Source organism: Carcharhinus amblyrhynchos, chromosome 15, assembly GCF_965287045.1.
Source record: "Carcharhinus amblyrhynchos chromosome 15, sCarAmb.v2.hapA, whole genome shotgun sequence".
Classification (NCBI taxonomy): Eukaryota; Metazoa; Chordata; class Chondrichthyes; order Carcharhiniformes; family Carcharhinidae; genus Carcharhinus; species Carcharhinus amblyrhynchos.
The window spans coordinates 68,921,779-68,945,526 of NC_137338.1; the positions used below are offsets into that span (position 1 = coordinate 68,921,779).

The 23,748-nt window shown below is 41.3% G+C and overlaps 1 protein-coding gene across 4 annotated transcripts in view; it reads left to right on the forward strand.

Annotated features, from left to right (window-relative positions):
- The window catches only part of dgkh (diacylglycerol kinase, eta), a 522,666-nt gene that overhangs the window by 465,162 nt on the left and 33,756 nt on the right, over positions 1-23,748 (forward strand). For all 4 annotated transcript variants that reach the window (XM_080204138.1, XM_080204137.1, XM_080204139.1 and 1 more), the window contains 4 exons: positions 1,101-1,206; positions 5,209-5,301; positions 7,143-7,262; positions 11,558-11,666. In XM_080204138.1, the coding sequence (XP_080060264.1) occupies positions 1,101-1,206; positions 5,209-5,301; positions 7,143-7,262; positions 11,558-11,666 (428 nt within the window). The remainder of the gene's footprint in view (positions 1-1,100; positions 1,207-5,208; positions 5,302-7,142; positions 7,263-11,557; positions 11,667-23,748) is intronic.

A 23,748-nucleotide genomic window follows, 5' to 3' on the forward strand; every position in this document is an offset into this window, starting at 1 on the left:
TTGGTAGGTCCACATGGGATGTTGGGAGACAGTATACAACAGAGACTTTTATAGAAGTCTTCAACCCTAACAACCCCAATGACTGTCTGTGTGCATGCATGTATGTGTGTACGCACATGGGCGTGCATGTGTGTGGTGTGTATGCACCAGGACCTATGTGCGTATATGAGCATCTGTGTATGTCTGTATGTGGCAGTGTATGTGCAGTCATGTGTGGGTTGTGTGAGGGGACCATTAAAAGAAGCCCAGGGGCAAGTCTGGTGAAATGGGAGGGTGGGCTTTGGCATCCTAAATGATAAATTCTTCATTTCAAGTCCAAGGATAAATGTGCCAATGATACTTGAGGAAATGCGCATTCCCTCAAGGCAATCAAAGGTGGACAACAAATGCTGGGTTTTATCAGTGGCGCTCAAATCTCTCCATAGCAGTTGGGGAATTTGAATTTAGTCAACTAAGTTAACCTGGAAGGAAAAATTGGTATCAGCAATAATGTCCACGAAATTATCAAATTGTTGTAAAGACCCAAACACTTCACTTAGGCAAGAAAATCTGCCATTTTTAACTGATTCCAGACCTTCAGCAATGTGGTTGTCTCTCTCGTGGCGTAAAGAGTAGTGGCACTAGCAGACATCCCTGTTGTTCTTTGAATACATTCATCTAAACACATCAAACTTCAGTTTAATGTCTCATCCAAACAATTGTACAGTCAACAATGCAGCACTCCCTCAGTACTGCACTGAAGTGACAGCCTCTGGATTATGTGCTGAAGTAGCTGGAGTCGGCCTTAACAACCATGATCTTAAACACAGGGAAATATCATCTTTCTTGATTTGCAAAGTTAGTTCTTTTAACATGTTACAATAGAGGGAAAATAATGAAACAGTACAAGTCAGCAATAGTCTCCACTTCTACTTCTACTTTGTGAATCTTAATGTTGCATCTGTGAAAGGTAAGTTTTAATAATAAAAAGCTCAGTAAAGTCACAGGGATTTGATTTCTGTCTGGGAGATGAGTGCATATTTTATTATTCCATGAGCACATATTTTATTATTCCATGAACTGTAACTGTATTGAGGTCTTTTTTCTGTAATGATTTTCAGAATCTGCGAAGCAGCCAAAACCCATGGCCTTTTGGAGCAGGAACTGGCTCACGCTGTCAATGCAAGCTCACATGCACTAAACAAAACCCATCCAAAGTTCCCAGAGGTAAGGAGTATGACAGAATAACAATCATGTTATGTTGGGTTCAGTCAGTTGTCATTGTGCATCAGTGAATTCATCCACGCAAACAGTTTAGTGATTTGGTAGTATGCTTTTGAACCTGGATTAGCGATTGTCCCACCCTTTGGAAAACCTGAATGGCTTAAATCTGAACTCGTGACTCCCATAATTAGACTGATAAATATCATGGACTAGCTAACTAATTTTATTTAGAAGATTTCAAAAGTAACAATGCTCAGAGATAAAAGTAAAAATAATTTTGTACCTCTCTTCCTCTTGTTCTATTGCTTATTTCTCTTTCCTTGATTTTCTCTTGCATTTCTTATTCTACCTATCTGAGTCACATATATTTCACCAACTTTCTACACATAAAAAGTCTGATTTTTTCCTCAGTTTTCATGGGAGCAGTTGATGAAACATAGAAACTCGGAACAGGAGCAGGTCATGCAGCCCTTCAATCCTGCTCCGCCATTAAATATGATCAGGGCTGATCCTCAATCTAAATACCATATTCCTGCTTTCTCCCCATACCCCTTGATAGTATTAAAATATAAAAATGTATTTATCTCTTCCTTAAATACATTAAATGACTTGGCCTCCACAGCCTTCTATGGTAGAGAATTCCACAGGTTTACCACCCTTTGAGTGAAGAAACTTTTCCTCATCTTGGTGCAAATGATGTACCCCATACCCTGTGTCCCTTGGTTCTAGATTCCCCAGCAAGGATAAACATCCTCCCTGCATTTAATTTGTCCATCCCTGTTAGAATTTTATACATTTCAATCACTCTCGGCCTTCTAAAGTCTGGTGAATACAGGCACAGTCAAACCAATCTCTGCTCTTAGGACAGTCCCACCAATCCTGATATCAGCCTAGTTAACCTCGGCTGTACTCCCTCTATGGCAAGTATATTCTTTCTTTAGTATGGAGACCAAAGCTGCATGCAATGCTCCAGATGTAGTCCCACCAAGTCCCTTCATAATTTCTGTAAGACATCTCTACTTATTAGCTCAAATCCTCTTGCAATGAGGGCCAACATACTATCTGCCTTCCTAATTGCTTGCTACATCACCTCTCCGCTTTCACTGACTGGTGCACAAGGACAGCCAGATCTCATTGTATATCCGCATTTTCCAATGTATCACCATTTAAGTAATATCCTTCCGTTCTGTTTTTCACACCAAAGTGTATAACTTTACACTTACCTGCATTGTACTGCATCTACCATGTGTTTGCTCAGTCACTCAACTTGTCATCTTCTTGCATCTTCTTCACAATCTCACTTCTGCCCAGTTTTGTAGTGGTAACGGCACTGAACTGGTAATCCAGAGGCTCAAACTAATGCTCTGGGGACATTGGTTCAAATCTCACCTGGGTAGCTGATGGAAAATTCAGTGAATAAAACCTGGAGTAAATTCAGTGAATAAAACCTGGAGTGTAAAGCCTACTCTCAGTATTGGTAACCATGAAGCTAACATCAGTTGTTGTAAAAATCCATCCAATTCACTAATTTCCTTTAGGTAAGGGATTTTGTCGTCCTTACCTGGACTCAGGACCCGCAGCAATGTTGTTAACTTTTAACTGCCCTCTGCAATGGCCAAGCAAATCACTCAGTTCAAGGGCAATTATGGATGGGCAACAAACCCTGGCCAAGCCAGTGATGCCCACAACCCATGAAAGAATAAAGATAGTTGGACAGAAGATAAGCCTTCTGTCTTTTATGTCTATAAAAACTCTTATAACCTTCAATAACATTCTGCTTCAAAAACCTATGACAGGCTATGACGTATCTATGGTGTTTATTTTCATCAGTGATACAATGGACATTCAAAGACATGTTAAGGATCTGTTTGTTAGTGAAAGTATGGCTAGTTTCCTTTCATATCTTTGTTCCTTGGCTATAGAATGGCTGCATATTTTCTTAAAGTGAACTACACTAGACCAGTCAGAAACAATTTTCTATTCTAACTCCAAGTGTAAATATAAGCTGTTGTTCGACTTGTTTAAATGCTTCTCAATAGCTGCCTCAAAATTGTCAGATGACTTCTGAGACCCTGCAAGATTTGATAAAGGTTGTTCTGAAAGAAATGTGGTCTTTTGTTGGGAAGTACTGCAATTAGAAATGAAATGTTTGCATTTATAGAGCACTTTTCACAACCACGAACACCTCAAAGCACTTTACAGACAGTGAGGTACTTTTGAATAGATGGATTATATTTGTTGCTTTCCAGTCTAATGAATTTTGGAACATTAACACTGACACTTCTACTACCTTATTAGCCACCTCGTTTTAGACCCTAGGATGAAGTCCATCAGACTCAGAGACTTGTCAGCTCACAGGTTCCCTAGCTCCAGGTTCCCCTCTTGCCTCGATTTGCTAATTTACAGCTTTTAGCTATTACTAGAATATATCTTGTATCCTCCATAGTGAGTAAATTTCATGCTTTCCTTAACTACTTCAGTTAACCATGGATTGGGTCTTGCCCCTTTAGAAATTTTCTTTACATTAGTAATATTCTTATTCTAAGTATTCTGAATATCCCCTTACATGTCTACCATTGTTTCTCTATCGATCCATCCCCTAGCCTAGAATCCCAGTTCAATTCATCTAGTTCAGCTTTCATGCTCACATAATTGCCTTTATTTAAGTTTAAAATACTAGTCTTGGACCCACTCTTCTCACTTAGAAACAGGATGTAGAATTCAATTATATTATCTTTGCCGCTACCTAAGGGTACGTTTACTCCAAGATCCATGGTTCCAGAACATGCTGCTCTAAGAAATGATCGCAAAACCATTCTAAGAATTCCTCATCCAGACTATCACTGCCAATCTAATTTTTGCTGTCCCTTTATCACAAACCCCCCAATTTTTCTTCTTGTATACTTTATCCTATATTATGGTTACTGTTAGGGGGACCACTAGTGATTTAGTTCACATACTATTCCTCCCCTCTACTGAAACTGACTCCAGAACCTACTTTGTTAAATCAAAGCTATCTCTAACTTGTTGCACGAACACCATTAACTGTGCTGCCCAGCCATTTTTACCAATTGCTCTCTGTTTCCTGTCACTCAGCAATTTATATGTTGCTGCTGTCTCTTTTATTCCATGTTCCTTTTTGATCTGATTTGATTTATTATTGTCACATGTATTGACATACAGTGAAAAGTATTGTTTCTTGCTTGCTATACAGACAAAGCATACCGTTTATAGAGAAGGAAATGAGAAAGTGCAGAATGTAGTGTTACAGTCACAGCTAGGGTATAGAGAAAGATCAACTTAATGCAAGATATGTCCATTCAAAAGTCTGAGCAGCAGGGAAGAAGCTGTTCTTGAGTCGGTTGGTACGTGACCTCAGACTTTTGTATCTTTTTTTCCAATGAAAGAAGGTAGAAGAGAGAATGTCCGGGGTGCGTGGGGTCCTTAATTATGCTGGCTGCTTTGCCGAGGCAGCAGGAAGTGTAGACAGAGTCAATGGGTGGGAGGCTGGTTTGCATGGTAGATTGGAATTGAGGTAAGATATTCACTACAGGCAGCTGTGCAATGCTGTGTTTAATCAGCATTGTATCTCCCTTGTTGCAAGCCTTTTATACTCATTATTTTGAGTGAAAGATATGCTCAGAGGAGCACGAATCAGTGATAGGTCATTGATTGATGCTTTCTATGGTTTGTAGCACAGTTAATACATTACAATTAGCAAGCATGAAAAAACCTTGGGTGCATAGATGATAGGATTGTAGCCAATGCTGCACGTACAAGTCCGACTCTGGTAAATCTACCCTGGGGATCTACTGGATTCCTTATTATCCAGTGGCCTTTGATTTAGGGGCTCCTAATGGAACTGGAGAATTTATAAACAGGGTTGTTAGTAGCAAGTTATATCATCTCCAGTTAATTCCTGTCAACACATGTACAAATGAATAAGCTCCTCTTTAATTATATCCACTCAGCTGGCTAGTCTCATATTTTGTTTCCTCTATCTAGAGTCTTACCAGGAACACAGCAATTGAGATTGCCAGTAATGTGAAAGCCCTGCATAATGAAACGGAATCCTTGCTTGTTGGAAGAGTTCCTCTGGTAAGATGGTGTCATCTGTTAATAATGTAGGGAAATAGTTACACACACTGGGGGCGATTCTCCCAAAAAAGTGCTGAATTGGTGGGAAAAATGGTGTAATTCACGATTGTTTTTGCAGTGGGAGTTCACACTCGAATCTCCCACACTCTGTGCACTGCAGAGGCCACAGTCGTGAATGTCATTAAAAGCTTGGGGGCAGGGCTTAATCATATCAGACTCTGACAGTGCAGTGGCCCCGAACTGTCAGCCTCCTGATTGCTGGCCAGACCAGGATCCCTCACAACACGCCCACAGCCCGGTCGTTGCCCGCACAAGCATTCCCGGGACAACCCCTTCCCCCACCCCCACCCCCCCCCCCCCTCTTTCCCCCTCCTCACCTTGATCGCTGGCCTCCCTCCAACACTGACTGATCCCAATGCAAAGTGACAGCTGACCCCTTTCCATCCCCACCGATCACCCCTAGACCCTGCCCACAATATGCCCTGCCCCTCTCACTGCCCCTTGGCACTGCCCCTTTGGTACTGCCTAATGTCTAGTGGGCAGTGCCAAAGTGCCCCCTAAGCATGGGCACTCTGCCCCTTGGGCAGTGCCGGGGGCACAGGCTGGCACTACCAGGGCGCCTATGCCCAGGAGGCACCACTCCTGCTGCCCAAACCTCTGGGGGACTCCGATTGCTCCCCTCACTCCAGCAGGGTGTCCCGCTAGTTCCCTGAAAGTGGGGAGCTACTCTGAACCCCGCCAGGGTAAATTACTCCTGGCAGGTTGGGAGATGCTATTGGGCCTAGAGAATTCTTACAGATTAAGAAGCAGATAGTTAAGGCAGCTGATCACAACTATACTTGAAAGAAAGATTCTGAGATCAGAAGTGTTGGAAATTTGCAGCATCCAAACACGGATAACAAAACTGAAGACCATTTCTCATCAGGTAAAGAACAATTTGTAGATTGCTCTGGCTTGCAAGATAACACCACATTAATTGATTTAAATAGTTTTGTTGCACCACTAGTGCAACAATGGGTTGTGAAAGGGACATGTGGGATGAAGAGCCATGTGCATAGGCGCTATGCATAGTACTTCTCCAAGCTCCCATTTCACAAATGGTTTTACAGGTTGACTGGTTGTAGCAGAAAATATAGGCTATTTGCTTAACTTTTATTTGATGTTAAATGAAATTGTAATAGTCAGCCATTGCAAGCAAAAGGAAGGCCAGCAAAGAAAGGTGACCCTGCAGCAAGGGGCAGATTTTTCAGAAACAAGTGTTCTTCCATTCGAAGGGCCCTTCCCCTCAGCATATGTTGTCAACAGCCCATCAGTTCAAATGACGTGCACAAGATTTATTATCACTGGACAAGCTTCTTGCAAGCTTGTCTAGCTTGTGGTAGGAAGCACTGAGGCAATTGAGCTGGAGTAGGCATCACAACATCGTGCCCAATAATGAAGGGCACGACCATCTTAATAGCACCTTTGGTGGGTGAGGGAAAGGAAAACAAAAAAGCAAGTGCAAAGCATGTCAGGGACCAAGGAGCAACTATGTCAGGTAGAGGCCCAGGGAGAGATACAGAGACTGGGCAATTAACTGATTTGGGTGACATCACCAGTATTTGGACAAAACAATTGCCAATAGATCTGCTTTAATCTCTGGGTGCATACCGGTGCAGTGAAGCTGTCCGGTGTGTTCCCCACTCTGTCCCACTCAAGCCCAATGTGTGCCAATTGCCTGCTTGGTACATGAGGCTCCTGTAATGTATGGAGATGTAGATCTGTTTATTTAATTGGAAATTGAATTGTGCCGAGAGTGTCTGTTGTGAATCCAGTGAGTAACCTTGTTCCATTTCTGACAGCAACTAGACTCGCCTCAGGAAGAGCAGCTGTCAACAGCATTACACCTTGTGGATGTTGAGCTGGGAAAGCTTGCGGAAATCCCATGGCTTTATCATGTGCTACAGCCAACAGCTGAAGAGGTATGGAGCAGCAAGGTTATAATCTGTCATTTTTATAAAAATGAGTGTTCCTAAGTCTCTGCATTCTGCACCATTATTCAATAAAATCATGGCTGAATTTCTATATGTGGCAGTGATATGATCACTAGACTAGTAATCCAGAGACCCAGGGAAAGTTCTGGGTACCTGGGTTCGAATTTCACCATGACAGATAATGAAATTAGATTACAATAAAAATCTGGCATTAAAAGTCTAACAATGACTATAAAACCATTGTTAATTGTTGTAAAACCATTTGTTTCACTAATGTCCGTTAAGGAAAAAAATCTGCCATCTTTACCCAGTCTGACCCACATGTGACTCTACACAACAATGTGATTGACTCTTAAATGCCCTCTGAAATGGCCTAACAAGCCACTCAGTTCAAGGACACTTAGGGTGGGCAATAAATGCTGGCCCAGCCAATGACTCCCACATCCCATTAACAAATTTTTTTAGAAAATTCCCACCCTATCCCAGATTCCTTGATTCCCTTACAAAAGCAAAATAGAATGGATGCTGGAAATCACAGAGCAGAACTGATGGAGGGAAATACCAAATTACTGTTTCAGGTCAATAACCTTTATCCCTTAATTCCCTTGGTGCCCAGGAATCGATTGACCTCACTCTTGAAATTACTCATTGACTGAACATTTACAGCTACAATTCCAAGGATTCCCAACCCTCTGAATGAAGAATGTCTCTTCACTCAGTCCTAAATGGCCAACCTGTGGCAGGCAAAGCCCCTTCACCTTTGAATCAGAAAGTTATGAGTTAACATCATCTTTGAGAGACTTGAGTATAAAATCCAGGCTAACACTCTAATGTATTTACTGAAAAACATTCCCTCTCTTTTTCTGGAATGTGTCAATGATTTATTTAAGCCTGCAGCCCCTTTAGTTTTCTTTTTACATGTGGCAACTGAATAGAGCCAATTTCTGCATGACTTGCACAGGGAGATCTGGGTTGTTGCAAGCCCAGTAAGAAGGCTGACAACACCAATTTGATAAATAAATTGGTTGGACTTAAACCTGGTGTTGTCAGATTTCTTACTGTGTTTACCCCAGTCCAACGCCGGCATCTCCACATCATTGTTGCAAGCCCTGCAGTTTTCATCAGTACTGAGGGAGTATGGCACTGTCAGATAGAGAACAAAGAAAATTACAATACAGGAACAGGCCCTGGCCCTCCAAGCCTGCACCGACCATGCTGCCCAACTTAACTAAAACCACCTACACTTCCGGGGACCATATCCCTCTATTCCCATCTCATTCATGCACTTGTCAAGACGGCCCTTAAAAGTCACTACCATATCCACCTTTTGGGTGAGATATTAAGCCAAAGCCCCATTTACCTTCTCAGGTGGGTGTAAAAGATCCCATGACACTATACAAAGAAGAGCAAGGGTGTTCTCCCCTGTATCCTGCACTAATGTTTACCTCTCAAGTGATATCACCAAAAAGATCAGATTTTCTGGCCATAGTCACTTAGGTGTTTGTGGGAGATTGCTGGACACACGTTGGTGGTCACTTCAAAAGCAGTTAATTGGCTGTGAAGTAATTTGGGATGTCCTCGGGTTATGAAAGGCTCTATATAAATTCCAGTCTTCCATATCTTTCCCATCTTCATCCAACTGTAACCCTGAACACAATCTCCCAATTCAAGAATCAGGCATCCATCCTCACCCAACCCATGAATTTCAAGGCTTCGGTTTGTTAAATTTTCTGTTTGTTCAGGTGACACTGATAGGGAAAGGGAATCATTTAACATGACTGATTAGCATTATTCACTTCCAAGACAGGCAAGGGCTCAGTTTGCTGCAGCTGACTGGTACTTTCAATGTGTCTAATTCCAAACCTACAGAGCACCCTGGTGTGCGCATTACACATGCCCTTTTAGAGGTGTATATGCATTTATAATGTATTTGGCATTGCTGCAATGTACAGCTAATCCCACTGGTCCCACTTCCTTCAGATCTAACAGGTATGATGCTGAGTTAATTGCCATGGCCTTGTGTCATGAGACAGTAGGTTGGTCACTGATGGACATAGGATGCCTCTGCGTTTGTACACAAAACTGGTAAGCATGTGGTAGATGAGGTTGTTCAAAATTATTTTTCTTGATGTGGCAGGTACAAATCTGATTAAAGCATGTCACTTAAAAATTTGAGCCTTCCCTTCTTGAATCGTTATGGCTGCTACACTGCACAGGACACTTGGTTCTCCTCAAGGAAAAGGATGGAAGAGCTGTCTCATATAGGTTCCCACCAGCTGCTTCCAGGAGTCACTTCACCGATCCAACATTCTTAGCGTAGAGTCATGCTTAAGAAGAAAGATGAAGAAAGGGCTACAACACTCTGGTGCCAATCTCTACCCCTTTGACAGAATGTACAACAACTTGCATTTATATAACACCTTTAATGTAAAACGTCCCAAGACATTTCACAGAAGTTTTACCAGGCAAACTTTTACATTGAAGATATTTGGACAGGTCACTATAAGTTTGGTAAAAGAGGTAAGTTTTAAGGAGCATCTTAAAGGAGGAGAAATAAGGGAGAGATGGAAGGTTTAAATATAGAAACATAGAACATAGAACTAGCCTATACCAATATATACCAATATATTTTATATACAATTTTATATACAATCCCTTTTCGTCCATAAACCTATCCAGATTTATTTATTTTTTATTTATTTATTTATTTAGGGAAGGAATTCCAGAGCTTGGGGCCTAGGCTGTAGTTTTGATAGAATTCTTGGAGCAGGTTACCTGTCTGGCAAGCTGGTATGACACAGTAAAAAGTCTCACAACACCAGGTTAAAGTCCAACAGGTTTATTTGGTAGCAAAAGCCACTATCTTTCGGAGCACTTGCTGCTCCTTCATCAGGTGAGTGGGAGTTCTGTTCACAAACAGAGCATATAAAGACACAAACTCAATTTGCAAGATAATGGTTGGAATGCAAGTCTTGAAGGAGCAGCAAGCGCTCCAATAGTTAATGGCTTTTGCTACCAAATAAATCTGTTGCACTTTAACCTGGTGTTGTGAGACTTCTTACTGTGTTTACCGCAGTCCAACGCCGGCATCTCCACATCAAGCTGGTATGAGTGCAGTGCATTGTAAGGAGAGTATTGATCATTTTACATTGGAGAATAAGAATCCAAGAACAACTTTAATTGCTCCTGAGAAGGTTCTGGAGCACGTCATGTACAAACTGGTATCTTGGGGTCATATTCACCACACTACACAACCCCCCCCCCACCCCTGCCTCCATCTGGACACTCTGTGTGACTTGAACATTGCTGTACATATAGGTTTGGGCCATATTCACCACACTCCCCCGCCTTTGCCTCCATCTGGACGCTCTGTGTGACTTGAACATTGCTGTACATATAGGTTGTTGAGGTGCCCAGATGTTTCTCTGGGCCTGGGAGAAAGTTTGGAGAGTTATTGCAGTCCTGAATAGTGGCCAGGCTCCTGTCCAGAGAGACCACTGGCTGAAGCCTTGCAGCTGCTACCTCCAGCAGAAAAGAACTTGCTCTCTGCCTCGTTCCAACAACTGTCACTTAGGCCTGGTCTATTTTCCAATTTGACTGGGGAAGGTGCAAGACAACAAGGCCACCATCAACAAGCAAATGTCCAAATGAGGATGCATCTGCCTCAGAGTCCAGTATGCAACATAGAACAGGCTGTATCCTGCCTCATTCTCATCCATATCACTTGCAAGGCTTTTCCATGTTTGTAATTCCTGTGGGCATAACCACAACATCTACAATTTCCCTGGGATTGCCAGGAAATCTCTGGGCAATGCGCAGGAATGGGAGATTGGCTTTCCCCCTCCTTTTCCTGTGGAATTCGAGGCAAAATACAGAAGAAGATTAGTACTGTTGTATCCATGTCACAGTATAAATGTCCAGAACACAGTAGTGAATTTAGTGTGCGCCCTATGTTATAGATATGAGTGTGTAAATGTTTAGAAGCAAATGTATGCTGCCCATAATGGTGTTTTCCCATCCTCGATTTTCATGAGCATGTTGGGTTGAGAAGAGTGAAAGCTGCTCAGAATGTGGTTGTGATGTCCAGCTGCTGCATCTGCTAGGTTTACAGAGTACATGTCAGTGCTTGGTGATGTACACTGACTCCTGCACACTATCTGCTGGCTAGTGTGAGACCATTCGTAGAAAAACGGTTTTAATGAACCAAACTGGATTGATTGGTGAGGTAGTTTTACTCCTTATGGAGCATTCAAATGACAAGAAATCAACCTAATTTTCAACAGGACCATTCATTGGAATTTGCCAAACGAAACAGCCGAAGTGCTATGTTCCGAATTGTGCCAAAGTTTAAGAAAGAGAAAATCCAAAGGCATAAGGCAGCTCCACAGCCAGGTAAGGCATTGCTTTTCTTGTCCATTGAAGCTGATTGCCTCTCGCTTCTTCAACTACAGGTGGTGTTTTCGCAGTCACAGGATCTCTCTGAGGGGAATTTCTACTCTTCCCAGAATTATCTAGAGTCAGGGGAGAATGTAATTGGGAAGGAGAACATTTCCAGGTGTTAGAAAATCAAGGACTAAACTGGGAAAATAGATATTTAACCAATCAAGAGTTCCTGGCACAGAACATTAGCCACCTCCTGAACTTGGACACAAAAGGTCAGTGTTTTGCACATAACTTTCCATTCATTAAGAATTCTCAGTACATGCTACTGCCACATGAGGTTTGCACCAAGAGTAACTTTGGAATATATACTCCTGGAGTCCCCAAGCAAGAAAATGTTTGGAGCTTGAGATTTTATGAAATCTGAATGTGAAATCAAGCTGTTGAATAAACTTGCAATTACTGTTATTGCAGTTAAGTCCTTCTCAGTGAATACGATAAACCAGCACCAAGGAATGCTTGCATTGGACTTGGAGTGATCTCTCATGTCATGGCAATTTACATGAGAGTTTTGTATCTTGAATCAACACTGATTAACAGGAAAAAGAAATTCCAAAGGATTCTGGAAACATTTTGATGGAAACAGAGGAACTCATGTCATGAGGAACAGACTCCAAGCTACAGAGAATAACCACATGAGCAGAGCTGATCTTCCCCCTCAGCAGCAGACTCCGGTTTCTGAAGCTCATTTAAGTTCATGCTGACCAGGGATGCATTGATCCCTTAATTTTGTATAAAAGTGCTGCTGCCCTTTAACCAACTAAAAGTTGACAGCTCCTTAGTATTCAGCATTAATAAGCTTTTGCAATGCTTTATACAACCAGATCATTCTATATTTCAGAGCATTTGGCTTGCTGGTTACTTGGAGTGAAATGGTAAGAATTACAGTCTTCAATTATTGATCTACTCTCTTGATATCATGAATGACTTAAGACTGACTATCACGTGTTCAACAGTGCCATGGAGTAAAATGGACCTTGTTCAGGCATTGGATTACCAAATCCTCCACAGGAAAGTAGAAACTCTGTCCCAACTCTACACTTGTCCCTTCCTCCATTGCCTCACACACATAAACATGGAAAATAATCACCAGTTAATCATTGGACAATTGAAAGCATGGGCATGACCGAGACAACAGCAATTCTTCCCAGAGACCAACCTATAAAATATGTAAATACATTGCTCTGATTCTCTTCACCAATACAGGAATGTGCCTGATTACTGGTACAGTTTCAGCAGCACATGTGTTCCAATTAGAGAAGAAAGATTCTGGGCTTGTTTACATATTCTTCTCTCAGGTACTGCCTTGCTGGAACCTGTCACCTTATATCTGAATTGTCTTGTCAAATATTTGACAACCTGCCCTCACTGTGGCAAAAAGCCCTACACAATGTGCCACCCAGCTTGATTTCCAATATCCTGATCTATTGCAATACATCAGACTTATTTATCATCAACTGCTTGACCTAGACCTTGGCTAAGGATCTTTGCCAAAGAAGTATGTTTGTTCTAAGGCTGCCTTTCCTTTCAGGTTGCTAAACAGCAGCTTGGTATTTGCAGGATCCATCTCTTCTTAGATCCTTGTTTCTTTTACTGAAAATCTCTTTTCTCGCTTGGTTCTGGATCTTGGATGTAAACCTGCAATATTGCAGTTAGGCCACACCAACCAGCATATTCCACTGGTTAGCTTACTACTGATACTGTTTGAGTGCGGTCCAAACAAGTCTTCCGAAATATATGGGTGCCACAACCTTTTTAGAAATGCCTGCAGCACACACCCCATACAGCGCTGTACGATGGAATCAAACAATTTATTAAGCAGCATTGAACTGGATGGGTGGCAGTCGTAGTCTTGGCCCAGGTCCTCTTTTAGGAGAGATAATAACTAGGAGTCTCCGATTTGTCTTCATTCTTTCACAGAATTTGGGTGTCGTTGGCCAGGCCAGCATTTATTGCCCATCTTTAATTGCTCTTAAGAAGGTAGTGGCGAGTTGCCTTCTCGAACTGTTTGCAGACAATGTGGTGCAGGTGTACCCAGAGTGCTGTTAGGAAAGGAGTTCCAGGATTTCAGTGACACTGAAAGAGGGTACAAACAAAATAGGAGCAGAAGTAAGCCATTCAAATTCCACATTCCCATCTACCCCTGAGCACTTCTGATTCCCTTGCTTAACAAGAATCTATCTACTTCCACATTAAAAATATTTAATGATCCTGCCTCCAGTGCCTTCTGAGACAGAGAGTTCCAAAGTTGCACAACTCTCAGAAAGAAAAGATTTCTCCTCATCTTTAAAATTAGAGGTCGCCCTTTTAAGACACAGTGTCCCACTAGTTCTGGACTCACCCGTAGGAGAAACATCCTCTCCGCATCCACCAAGTCAAGACTGTTTAGGATCTTATATATTTCAATCAAATCACCCATCACTCTTCTAAACTCCAGTAAAAACAGGCCCAGTCTGTCCAACCTTTCCTCATTTCCAGGTATCAAACTAGTAAACCTCCTCTGAACCGCCTCCAATGCACTTACATCCTTCCTTAAATGAGGAGACCGAAACTGCACACAGTATTCGAGATTTGATCTCACCAATACCATGCATAATATCCTTACTTTAATGTTCAATTCCTCTTGTAATAAAGGACAGCATTTCATTAACCTTCTTAGTTGCTTAGCTGTATAGTAACTTTTTGTGACTCATGTACCAAAACATCTCGATCCCTCTGCACCTCAGAATTCTGCAATCGTTCTCCATTTAAGTAATAGTCTGCTTTTTATTCTTTGGGCTAAAGTGAGCAACTTCACGTTTGCCCACATTATACTCCCATCTGCCAGATTTTTGCCCACTCACTCAACCTATCTGTATCTGTCTGCAACTTCCTTCTGTCCTCTTCACAACACACATCCCTACCTATCTGTGTCATTTACAAATCTAGTTACCATGCGTTTGTTTCCCTCATCTAAGTCATTGACATAAATTGTGAAAAGTTGAGGTCCCAGCACAGAGCTCTGTGGGATTCCACTTGTCACATTCTGCCAATCAGAAAAACAACTATTTATGCATATGCTCTGTTTCCTGCATCCAGCCAATCTTCTATTGGTGCTAATATGTCACCCCCGCTGAACCATGAGCTTCTATTTGCAATTACTTTAACATTTTATGTGGTACCTTATCAAATGCATTCTGGAAATCCAAGTACAGTATGTCTACAAGTTCCTCTCTCTGCATACAGCATGTTACTCCTTTAAAGAGTTCCAATAAATTGATCAAACATGATTTTCCTTTCACCAAACCATGCTGACTTTTTCCAATTACCTTGAGATTATAGTTATATTGCGATATAGCCCCAAGTCAGGAAGGTGCGTGGTTTGGAGTTGAACTTGCAGGTCATGGTGTTCTCATGCATCTGCTATTCTTGCTGCAGGTGGTAGAGGTCGCAAGTCTTGGAAGGTGCTGTTAAAGGATTTTGATAAGTTGCTGCAGTGCATCTTATAGATTGTACAAACTGCTGCCACTGTGCATTGAGCTTGGAGAGAGGGCATGTTTAAGGTGATGAACGGAGTGTTTTTTTATTCATTTGTGGGACATGGACATCACTGGCTGGCCAGCATTGACTGCCCATCCCTGGTTGCTGTTGAGAAGGTGGCGGTGAGCTGCCTTCTTAAAACATTGCAGTCCACGTGCTGTTGGGAAAGGAATTCCAGGTTTTTGATCCAGCGATTTTGAAGGGATGGTGACATAATACCAAGTAAGAATGGTGAGTGCTTGGTGGGGAGTTTACAGGCAATGGTATTCCCATGTGCTACCATTGTCCTTCTAGATGGAAGTGGTCATGGATTTGGAAGGTGCTTTTTAAGGATTTTTGGTGAATTTCTGCAGTGTATCTTGTTGATAGTACACACTGTTGCTACTCAGCGTCAGTGGTGGAGGGAATGAATGTTTATGGATGTGGTGCCAATCAAGTGGGCTGCTTTGTCCTGGATGGCATCAAGTTTTTGAAGTATTGTTGGAGCTGCACACATCCAGGCAAGTGGGGAGTATTCCATCACACTCCTGATTTGTAGATGGTGGACAGATTTTATGAATCAGGAGGTGAGTTACTTGCCGCAGTATTCCTAGCCTCTGACCTGCTCATGTAGCCACTATGTTTATATAGTAAGTCCGGTTGAGTTTCTGGTCAATGGTAACCCCAAGGATGTTGACAGTAGGGGATTCAGTGATGGTAACAGCATTGAATGTCAAGGAATGGTGGTTAGATTGTCTCTTTTTGGTGATGGTCATTGTCTGGCATTTGTGTGGCACAAAAGTAACTTGTCGGTTGTCAGCCCAAGCCTGGATATTGTACATATTTTGTTACATTTGAACATAGACTGCTTCAGTATCTGAGGAGTCGTGAATGGTGCTGAACGTTGTGCAATCATCAGCAAACATCCCCACTTTGGACTTTATGATGGAGGGAAAGTCAATGATGAAGCAGCTGAAGATCGTTGGGCCTAGGACAGTATCCTGAAGAACTCCTGCAGAGGTGTCCTGGACCTGAGATGACTGACCGTGCACAACCCGAACCATCTTTTTATGTGCCAGGTATGACTCCAACCAGCACAGATACCCCCTGATACCTATTGATTCCAGTTTTGCAAGGGATCTTTGATGCTACACTCAGTCGCATACAACCTTGATGTCAAAGGCTATCATTCTTATCTTACCTCTGGAATTCAGTTCTTTCATCCATGTTTGATTAAAGCAGACTACTTTGTCTTGGATGATGTCAAGCTTCTTGAATGTTGTTGAAGCTGCACTCATCCAGGAAATTGGAAGATATTCCAGCACGCTCCTGACTTGTCCCTTGTAGATAAATGGTGTATTATTAAATATTGTCAGGCCCCTATCACCTTTTCAGTATCCAGTGCCTCAAGCTGTTTCTTGATATCACATGGAATGAATCTAATTGACTGAAGATTGATATCTATATGCTGGGAGCTCAGGAGGAGGCCGAGATGGACCATCCACTCAGCACTTCTGGCTGAAGATTGCTGCAAATGCTTCAGCCTTATCTTTTGCACTGATGTGCTGGGTTCCCCTATCACAAAGAATGAGGATATTTGTAGAGCCTCCTCCTCCAGTTGATTGTTTAATTGTCCACACCATTCAAGACTGGCTATGGCAGAACTGCACAGCTTAGATCTGATCCGTTGGTTGTGGGATCACTTGGCTCTGCCTATCACGTGCTGTTTCTGCGTTTTGGTACGTAAATAGTCCTATGTGGTAGCTTCACCAAGTTGACATCTTTTTAGATGTGTCCGGTGATGTTCTTGGCATGCTTTCCTGTACTCTTCACTGAACCAGGGTTGATCCTTCAGCTTGATGATAATGATAGAGTGAGGAATATTCCAGGACAGGAGGTTACAGATTGTTGTTCAGTAATTCTGGTGATCATTTCAGCTTCTTCTGTGTCAATTACTGTTCACTATATCACAATGCCCCATTATCCAGGCATTGCAGCTCAGACACCACATATTTCCAACAAAAAGGTTCGCTCAGGCCTTCCATCTGCTCCACACACACTGCCAATTTTTTCAATCTCCATGCAGATTGTTCATATTGGGTCAAATGGCAATTTGACATAATGATGTCTCCAAACACCAAGATAATGCTCAGGGAGCTTTGTTAAAAGAACCAGATGACAATTATTGGCACTAGCCTAGCAGAACCTTTTCAACCATGATTGAGTTAAGACCATACAACAAGAGAGATAAGTGACACAAACCCATTGTCAACTGCATAACGCACAGTTCACGCACCCAATAGTAGCACTCTCTTCAAAAGCAGACATTAGTTCATGTAAAAATGATTTAAGATCATTTAAATGATTTAAGCTTGTTGGCTTCAGTTCCCTAAGGATGTGGTTCACTTCATTAAGTCCTACCTTTTCAGTAGTTTTCCAGTACTCCATACCACTTTAAACTCCCTCTGTTTTTGCCAAATAGATCTCACTATCTTTTTTTGAGTAGTGAGTGAACAAGTACTGGGCTCCAGCTTCAGCTTGTTTAGAAATCTGTCCAGTGATTAGTTGTCATATCCAGTAGGTTTGCAGTTACAGAAACTCAGGTCCAAACTTTGTGATGATTTATGTGGCTGTGTGTTTGAGTATGATTTGTAACAGAAACAATGGCCATTCCTCCTTGGGAGGCTAAAATCTTGGATTTATGAAGTGCCATTTACACAGAAGAATACCCCTTACTGTGTAAAGGTTATCGAAGGGGGTGGAATCAGGGTGATTGGTTTTAAAAAAAGATCTTAAAGGACAAGAGGGAGGTGGAGAGCCAGAGGAGTTTGGCGAAGGAAATCCCAAGTGTGAAGCCTAAGTGCTTGAAAGCAGGATCTTTCATGGTGGGGTGAAGGGGGTGGGTGGGGATGCCTTAATCAAGAGGACAGAACATCTTGAGGATTCTAGAGTCACAGTTGGTTACAGAGGTAGTGGGGATTTAAAACACAAAGGTGAGAATTTTAAATTTGAGTCCTTTGCAAATGGGCCCGATGTTCAGTCAGTAAGGGTCAAGAATGGTAAAGAGTTACTCTCTCTAGGTGGATGGCAGATCTCAGCAATGTTGAGCAATCCCACTGGGAAACAAGAGGATGAGTTGAACTTGTCACAGTGACATGAAAATTGTCTAACCCTTTTGAATTCTTGTCAATGAAACATCTTTGTTGAACTTGAAGAGAAGTAGAGGACACTGTTGCAAGAGAGAATTTGCCTCCTTTGAAAAGCCTGTCTAATTGATCGCTTCCATCCATTTTGGCAATGAGGTAATAGTTTTTCACAGCCACCTCACAATGTAACAAAGACAATTAACGTGACTTATTACCTTCCAAGCAGATGTTATGGAGGAAATTCATTTATTGCTTCCATTTGAAGCTATTGTCCAATTCAAATAACATTGTATTCTATTATTTCACTACTATCATTTAAGTATATATCCCCTAAAATATCCCATAAATCGGTCTTGTTAATTGTTCCAGCATGAATTTTGGTTTTGGACAAGATTGCCAGTCCTCCAGGATTCTCTTAGAAACTTTCAAAATTGAAGATCAATCTCCAGGAACTGCAGCCAGCAACCCAGGGAGAAAACTTGTGAGATGGTAGCATTTAAAGAAATCAGAAATTTAAAAATAAATTGGAAATGGGAAGCTGTTTGACCAATGTCAAGAATCATCAATCCCATCCTCATCTTCAGCAAAGGCAGCAGAGACTGCCATACCAGAATGGGACCCCGAGAGACAAAAAAATAGGAACAGTATTATACCATATAACCTATGAAGCCTGCTCCGCCATGCTATATGATCGTAGCTGATCTTGGCTACAGCTCCACTTTTCCACCCATTTTTCATATCTTTTGATTCCCTGAGAGACCAAGACTTTGTCTACCCCAAACTTAAATATGGTCAACAATGACCATTTCAATGACCATGAGAATTTCAAAGATTCACCACTCTTTAAAGAAATTTATCCTCATTTCAGTCCTAAATAATTGGCCCCTGATCCTGAATCTGTGTCCCCGAGATTTAGATTTCCCAGCCAAGGGGAACATCCTTTCAGTATCTACTCTGTCAAGTCCAGATGATGCTTAACACAGAACTGACTGCTACAGTGCAAACCATTGCCTAAAGACAAGCAAGATTGTCAGGTACCACATAATCACAAAAATCATCCAGTCCAGTATCAGACTCTGTTTTCCCTTCAACTAGAATAATCTTAGGTGAGATGTTTCAAAGAAAACTGCCACCAGATGCTTATTTTTTTATTCCAGAGAAGCAATGCAGACTTAAGAGGAGACAGGCTGATGATCAGAATATGGATTTATTTTGTTCATGCTGAGAATTCAAAAGGAATAATTGTTTTTATAAGATACATCTATTATGGATGTGAATAGACTTAAGAATTTATTTTCCCAGAGCCTGTTAAAAAAGCACTTCATCCTGCCTTGGGGGAGAGATCATAAGCACATCTTCTCAAATTCTTCCACTACCATGCCCCACTGTTCACGGGGAAATAATTAAAAGCATGAACTTTTGAACATTTAACATAATTTTGACTTAGAACGTATGTATTGGTTTTCGCATATATGTATAATTTTTGTTTAGGTGACTTAAGTTTGTTAAAACAGTTAAAGATCGCTTAGAATCATCTGCCTCACTGAAGTTCTCATAGACCAGCACCCCGATGTTATCTGCAAACATGTTGCAAGACATATTAGGCAGAATTCTTCCCATGGCAGAGTGGAGAAGCATGCTGGTATGCCAGCTGCCCCACAGCCATTTATTATTCCTACATTGACTGGCATTCTGACTTCTGCCCCTCTTTGGAGAGCTTTCAGTTTAGCAGTTCCAGCATTAGGAGCAGTGGCACTAAGTGCTGGGGGGAGGTGGGAGGCAAATTCAGAATTTGCACTTCAGAGACTTTGGGATAAGGTTGAGTGCGCTGCCTTAGCATATGCTAGTCCCGTAAAATTGCAAACAGGTTGGTGGCAGGCACAATAGTGGGCAGGAAGGGTCCTGAGGAAAATTTACAGGCCCCAGTGCCTGCAAATTTACCCACATGGGTCCCATAAAATTGCTCATTATTCTGACAGATCCAAGTTTCTTCCTCCATAGTGCTGCCAAATATTGAGTTACCTCTCACAACTGCCAAACTTGTTACTTTCTCTGGAATATGAACTAACTTCAGAATGTTCTGCTTTAGATAGCCTGGTGATGAAGAATATAACCGAAGCCTAATCTTTGCATACTTTATTACAGAGACACCCTTTACAAACTTGCATCTCCAAAGCAAATAACTAAGCTTCAATCTGCTCCTATATGCTCCTATATGTAAAGTAAGCACATAATTAATTTGCATATACATAACTAATTAAATTGACTGCCTCTTAAATGGGCACTAACCAAGAAACAAATCTTTCAAAGAAAATGTATTTTTTCCCGGGCTGATGATATACCCACAGAAGGCTGCAAGTGTATCAGTCGACACCACATGTTCCCTAGCTGTGGAAGAGCAGCTAACAGTTAGGCCGAATGACCCTTTCAGCTGCTGCTGTCTGGACCTGTTAATGGCCACCTTGCCAAGCCTGGTAGAGTTAAATACTCAATTAACATACAAATAGCCAATTCCCTTCTCTGCTTTTCCATAAAAATTAGGCTTTATGTGTACAACCACAGTTCACTCAAGAATTTAATACAAAGTATTACATTTTAAAACCTCCCTATTCAAGGCCAGATAACAATTCCATCATACTTTCTCTTTTTATGAAACAATCAGGCAGTTGATGCCTTGAATCCACTCATTTAATTTTAACTACTTCCGTTTTTCTCCAACATCTGTTTCAAGCCAATAAGGTCAATTGGTAAACTTTTCTCACTTACACTTTTCTTGGAGAGTATGTTATCCCACAATGAGTGGTTATCTACATACTTTTTTTAGTACATCATTTGAATGGAATAGCACATGAAATATTTTGACAAAAAGAATCCAATATCCTCTGCCTCCGTGTGAACCAGTGTTTCAACAGCCAGAATATTTTTAACAAACATTTTTATGTTCCTAGCTTTTCCAAGCTACAGGACAACATTTCACTTTCTGACCCGTAAGAAAAAATGAGTTGTACTAAAATACCTATCGGGAAGATTAATATATGAAAACATCCCTATAAACAAGCATCTTTATGTTCTTCAGATCACATGAGAACTTAAGTAATGCATTTACCCAGATTTAGTTTTCTTAATGTTTTATTTGCCCTTTAATCATTTTCTACTTTATATAATATTTAAGTCTTTAACACATCTAAATTATCATCTGTTATAGTCTGACTGCACAACAGTTCAACTAACTAACCAAGCTTCACAGTTATCCTGTCTCTTCTTTAGGTATAACATTAACTTTCTGTGAAGACCTTTTGTACAATTAACCTGGATGGATGGAGTAACACTCTTTGAATAGGATTGTTGATTTAAAGTTATTCCAGGCCATTTACTTCTAAAAATTAAGCATCACAAACCTAACTCCCAATTTTAAACTCTGCTCTAATCATACGAATAATACATTTCCTAAATTGTACAGTACCACCCATACAAGATCATCAACATTCATCATGAAGTTGCCTGATGTTTTCCTTTTATGAAACATTGTAGAATCTGTTTTAGTTGAACATGATGTATTTTGAACAAGACAGATTTCACCAAAAAAATACTCCACCTTGAAAGCATCATCCAGGCCATCGATTTTCTTCTGCATCTGCTGTCCCTTTGGGCAGGTTCAGAAATATTTTCCTCTGAAAAGTATTGCCTTGCAGAAATATCACTTTTATGTTGATGCCCTGCAGAAAAGTTGATAATCTACACTCCACGAATATATGGTGAAATGGTTTACAGGATTATTTTGTTTTTTCAGCTATGGGAGAGTCCACTCTAATATCTGTGTCCCCAGTCATTCCACTAAACCTCTAGCAGCTAGCCTCGCTTTAACCTTTTAACTCTTGTCTTCAAGTCCTCTTTCAGTACAAGTCTTCTGTGACAAAGCTACTTTCCTCTTTCTGTTGCCTCAGAATAAACTCCAAACTCTATCTAATTTCTTTTGTTTTATGCCTATTAATAGTTTATCAACAGCTGCCAAGCTTCACAGGCATGAGGACTTTTCCTAGATCTGAGACTGCTCCAAGGCATTTATTTTATTGTTCAATCTGTTCAAGCTACAGCTGTATTTAAAAGTTTTATGTCTGTACGAACCACTGCTACGAGATCATCCTCTTGCATTGTTGGATGTTCCTTCTCCAGTTCCTGATCATTTTCTGATGCATGAGTGACTTCTGGATCTACGATAATGCTTGCACTGCATTTCCTGACTCTCTACTCTTTCACCCCTATTCTGCAAGCCCATAGAGTTAATTTCTTGACCATCATCCTGAACTCCTGAACATTCAGTACTTTTTCTACATGCCACACAATCATCACATTTCTCCATTCACTTGGCCCTTCTAGAATGTCACCCAAGTACCCATTCCAATAAAAGAAAATACAGGATGAAAATATTTATTTTGGTCACATAGCTTTAAACTTGTTATATTATTTCACGGGATGTGTTGCTGGCCAGGCCAACATTTATTGTCCATCCCTAGTTGCCCTTGAGAAGCTGGCGGTGAGCTGCCTTATTTAACCACTGCAGTCTATGTGGCGTAGTTATGGAGGGAATTTCAGGATTTTGACCCAGCGACAGTGAAGGAATGCCAAATTATTTCCACGTCAGATGCATGGTAACTACCTTGTGACAGTTATTTACCAATGGAAGGCTTATAACAGGAGGTGGTGGTGTCTACCATTATTTTGTACAAATTTCGCAGTTCTCACTAATCTCTTAGATTAGCCTCACATTCTGATTAAATATACCTGTGTCTTTTAGCAAGGTTTATCTAGACATTCAATTCTCCCATAATCAATCCAAATTTATTCTTAGCTCCAAGACTTTACTATTGGTTGTTTTCTTTTCCTAGTCTGGAAACCTCAGGTGATGCTGCTGGTCCTGTAGAGGCCAACAATGGATTGGGTGCAAACCCACAAATGACAACTGATGGAATTTAAATTATCTAAAGTTAGTCTCAGTCACATTGACCATGAAACTGTCATCGATTGTCATTAAAAACCCATCTGGGTCACTACTGTTCCTTAGGGAAGGAAATCTGCCGTCCTTATCTGACCTACATGTGACTTCAAGTCCATAGCAATGTGGTTGATTCTTAATGGCCCTTCGGAAGTGTCCTACCAAGCCACTCAGTTCAAGGATAATTAGGGATGCAATAAATGCTAGCCTTGCCAGCAATGCCCACATTCCATGAAAGATTAAAAAATAATTACGTGTTGCTCAGGGTTCAATTTCACGGGAGACCTCTGCTGTCCAGCCCTCCTCGGGAGAAGTGATGCAGGGATTCCGATCAGCTTTCAGGCCGGTGGGTGCTTCTCCTCCCCCCTGTCACCAACATTACATTCCATCTGGTACT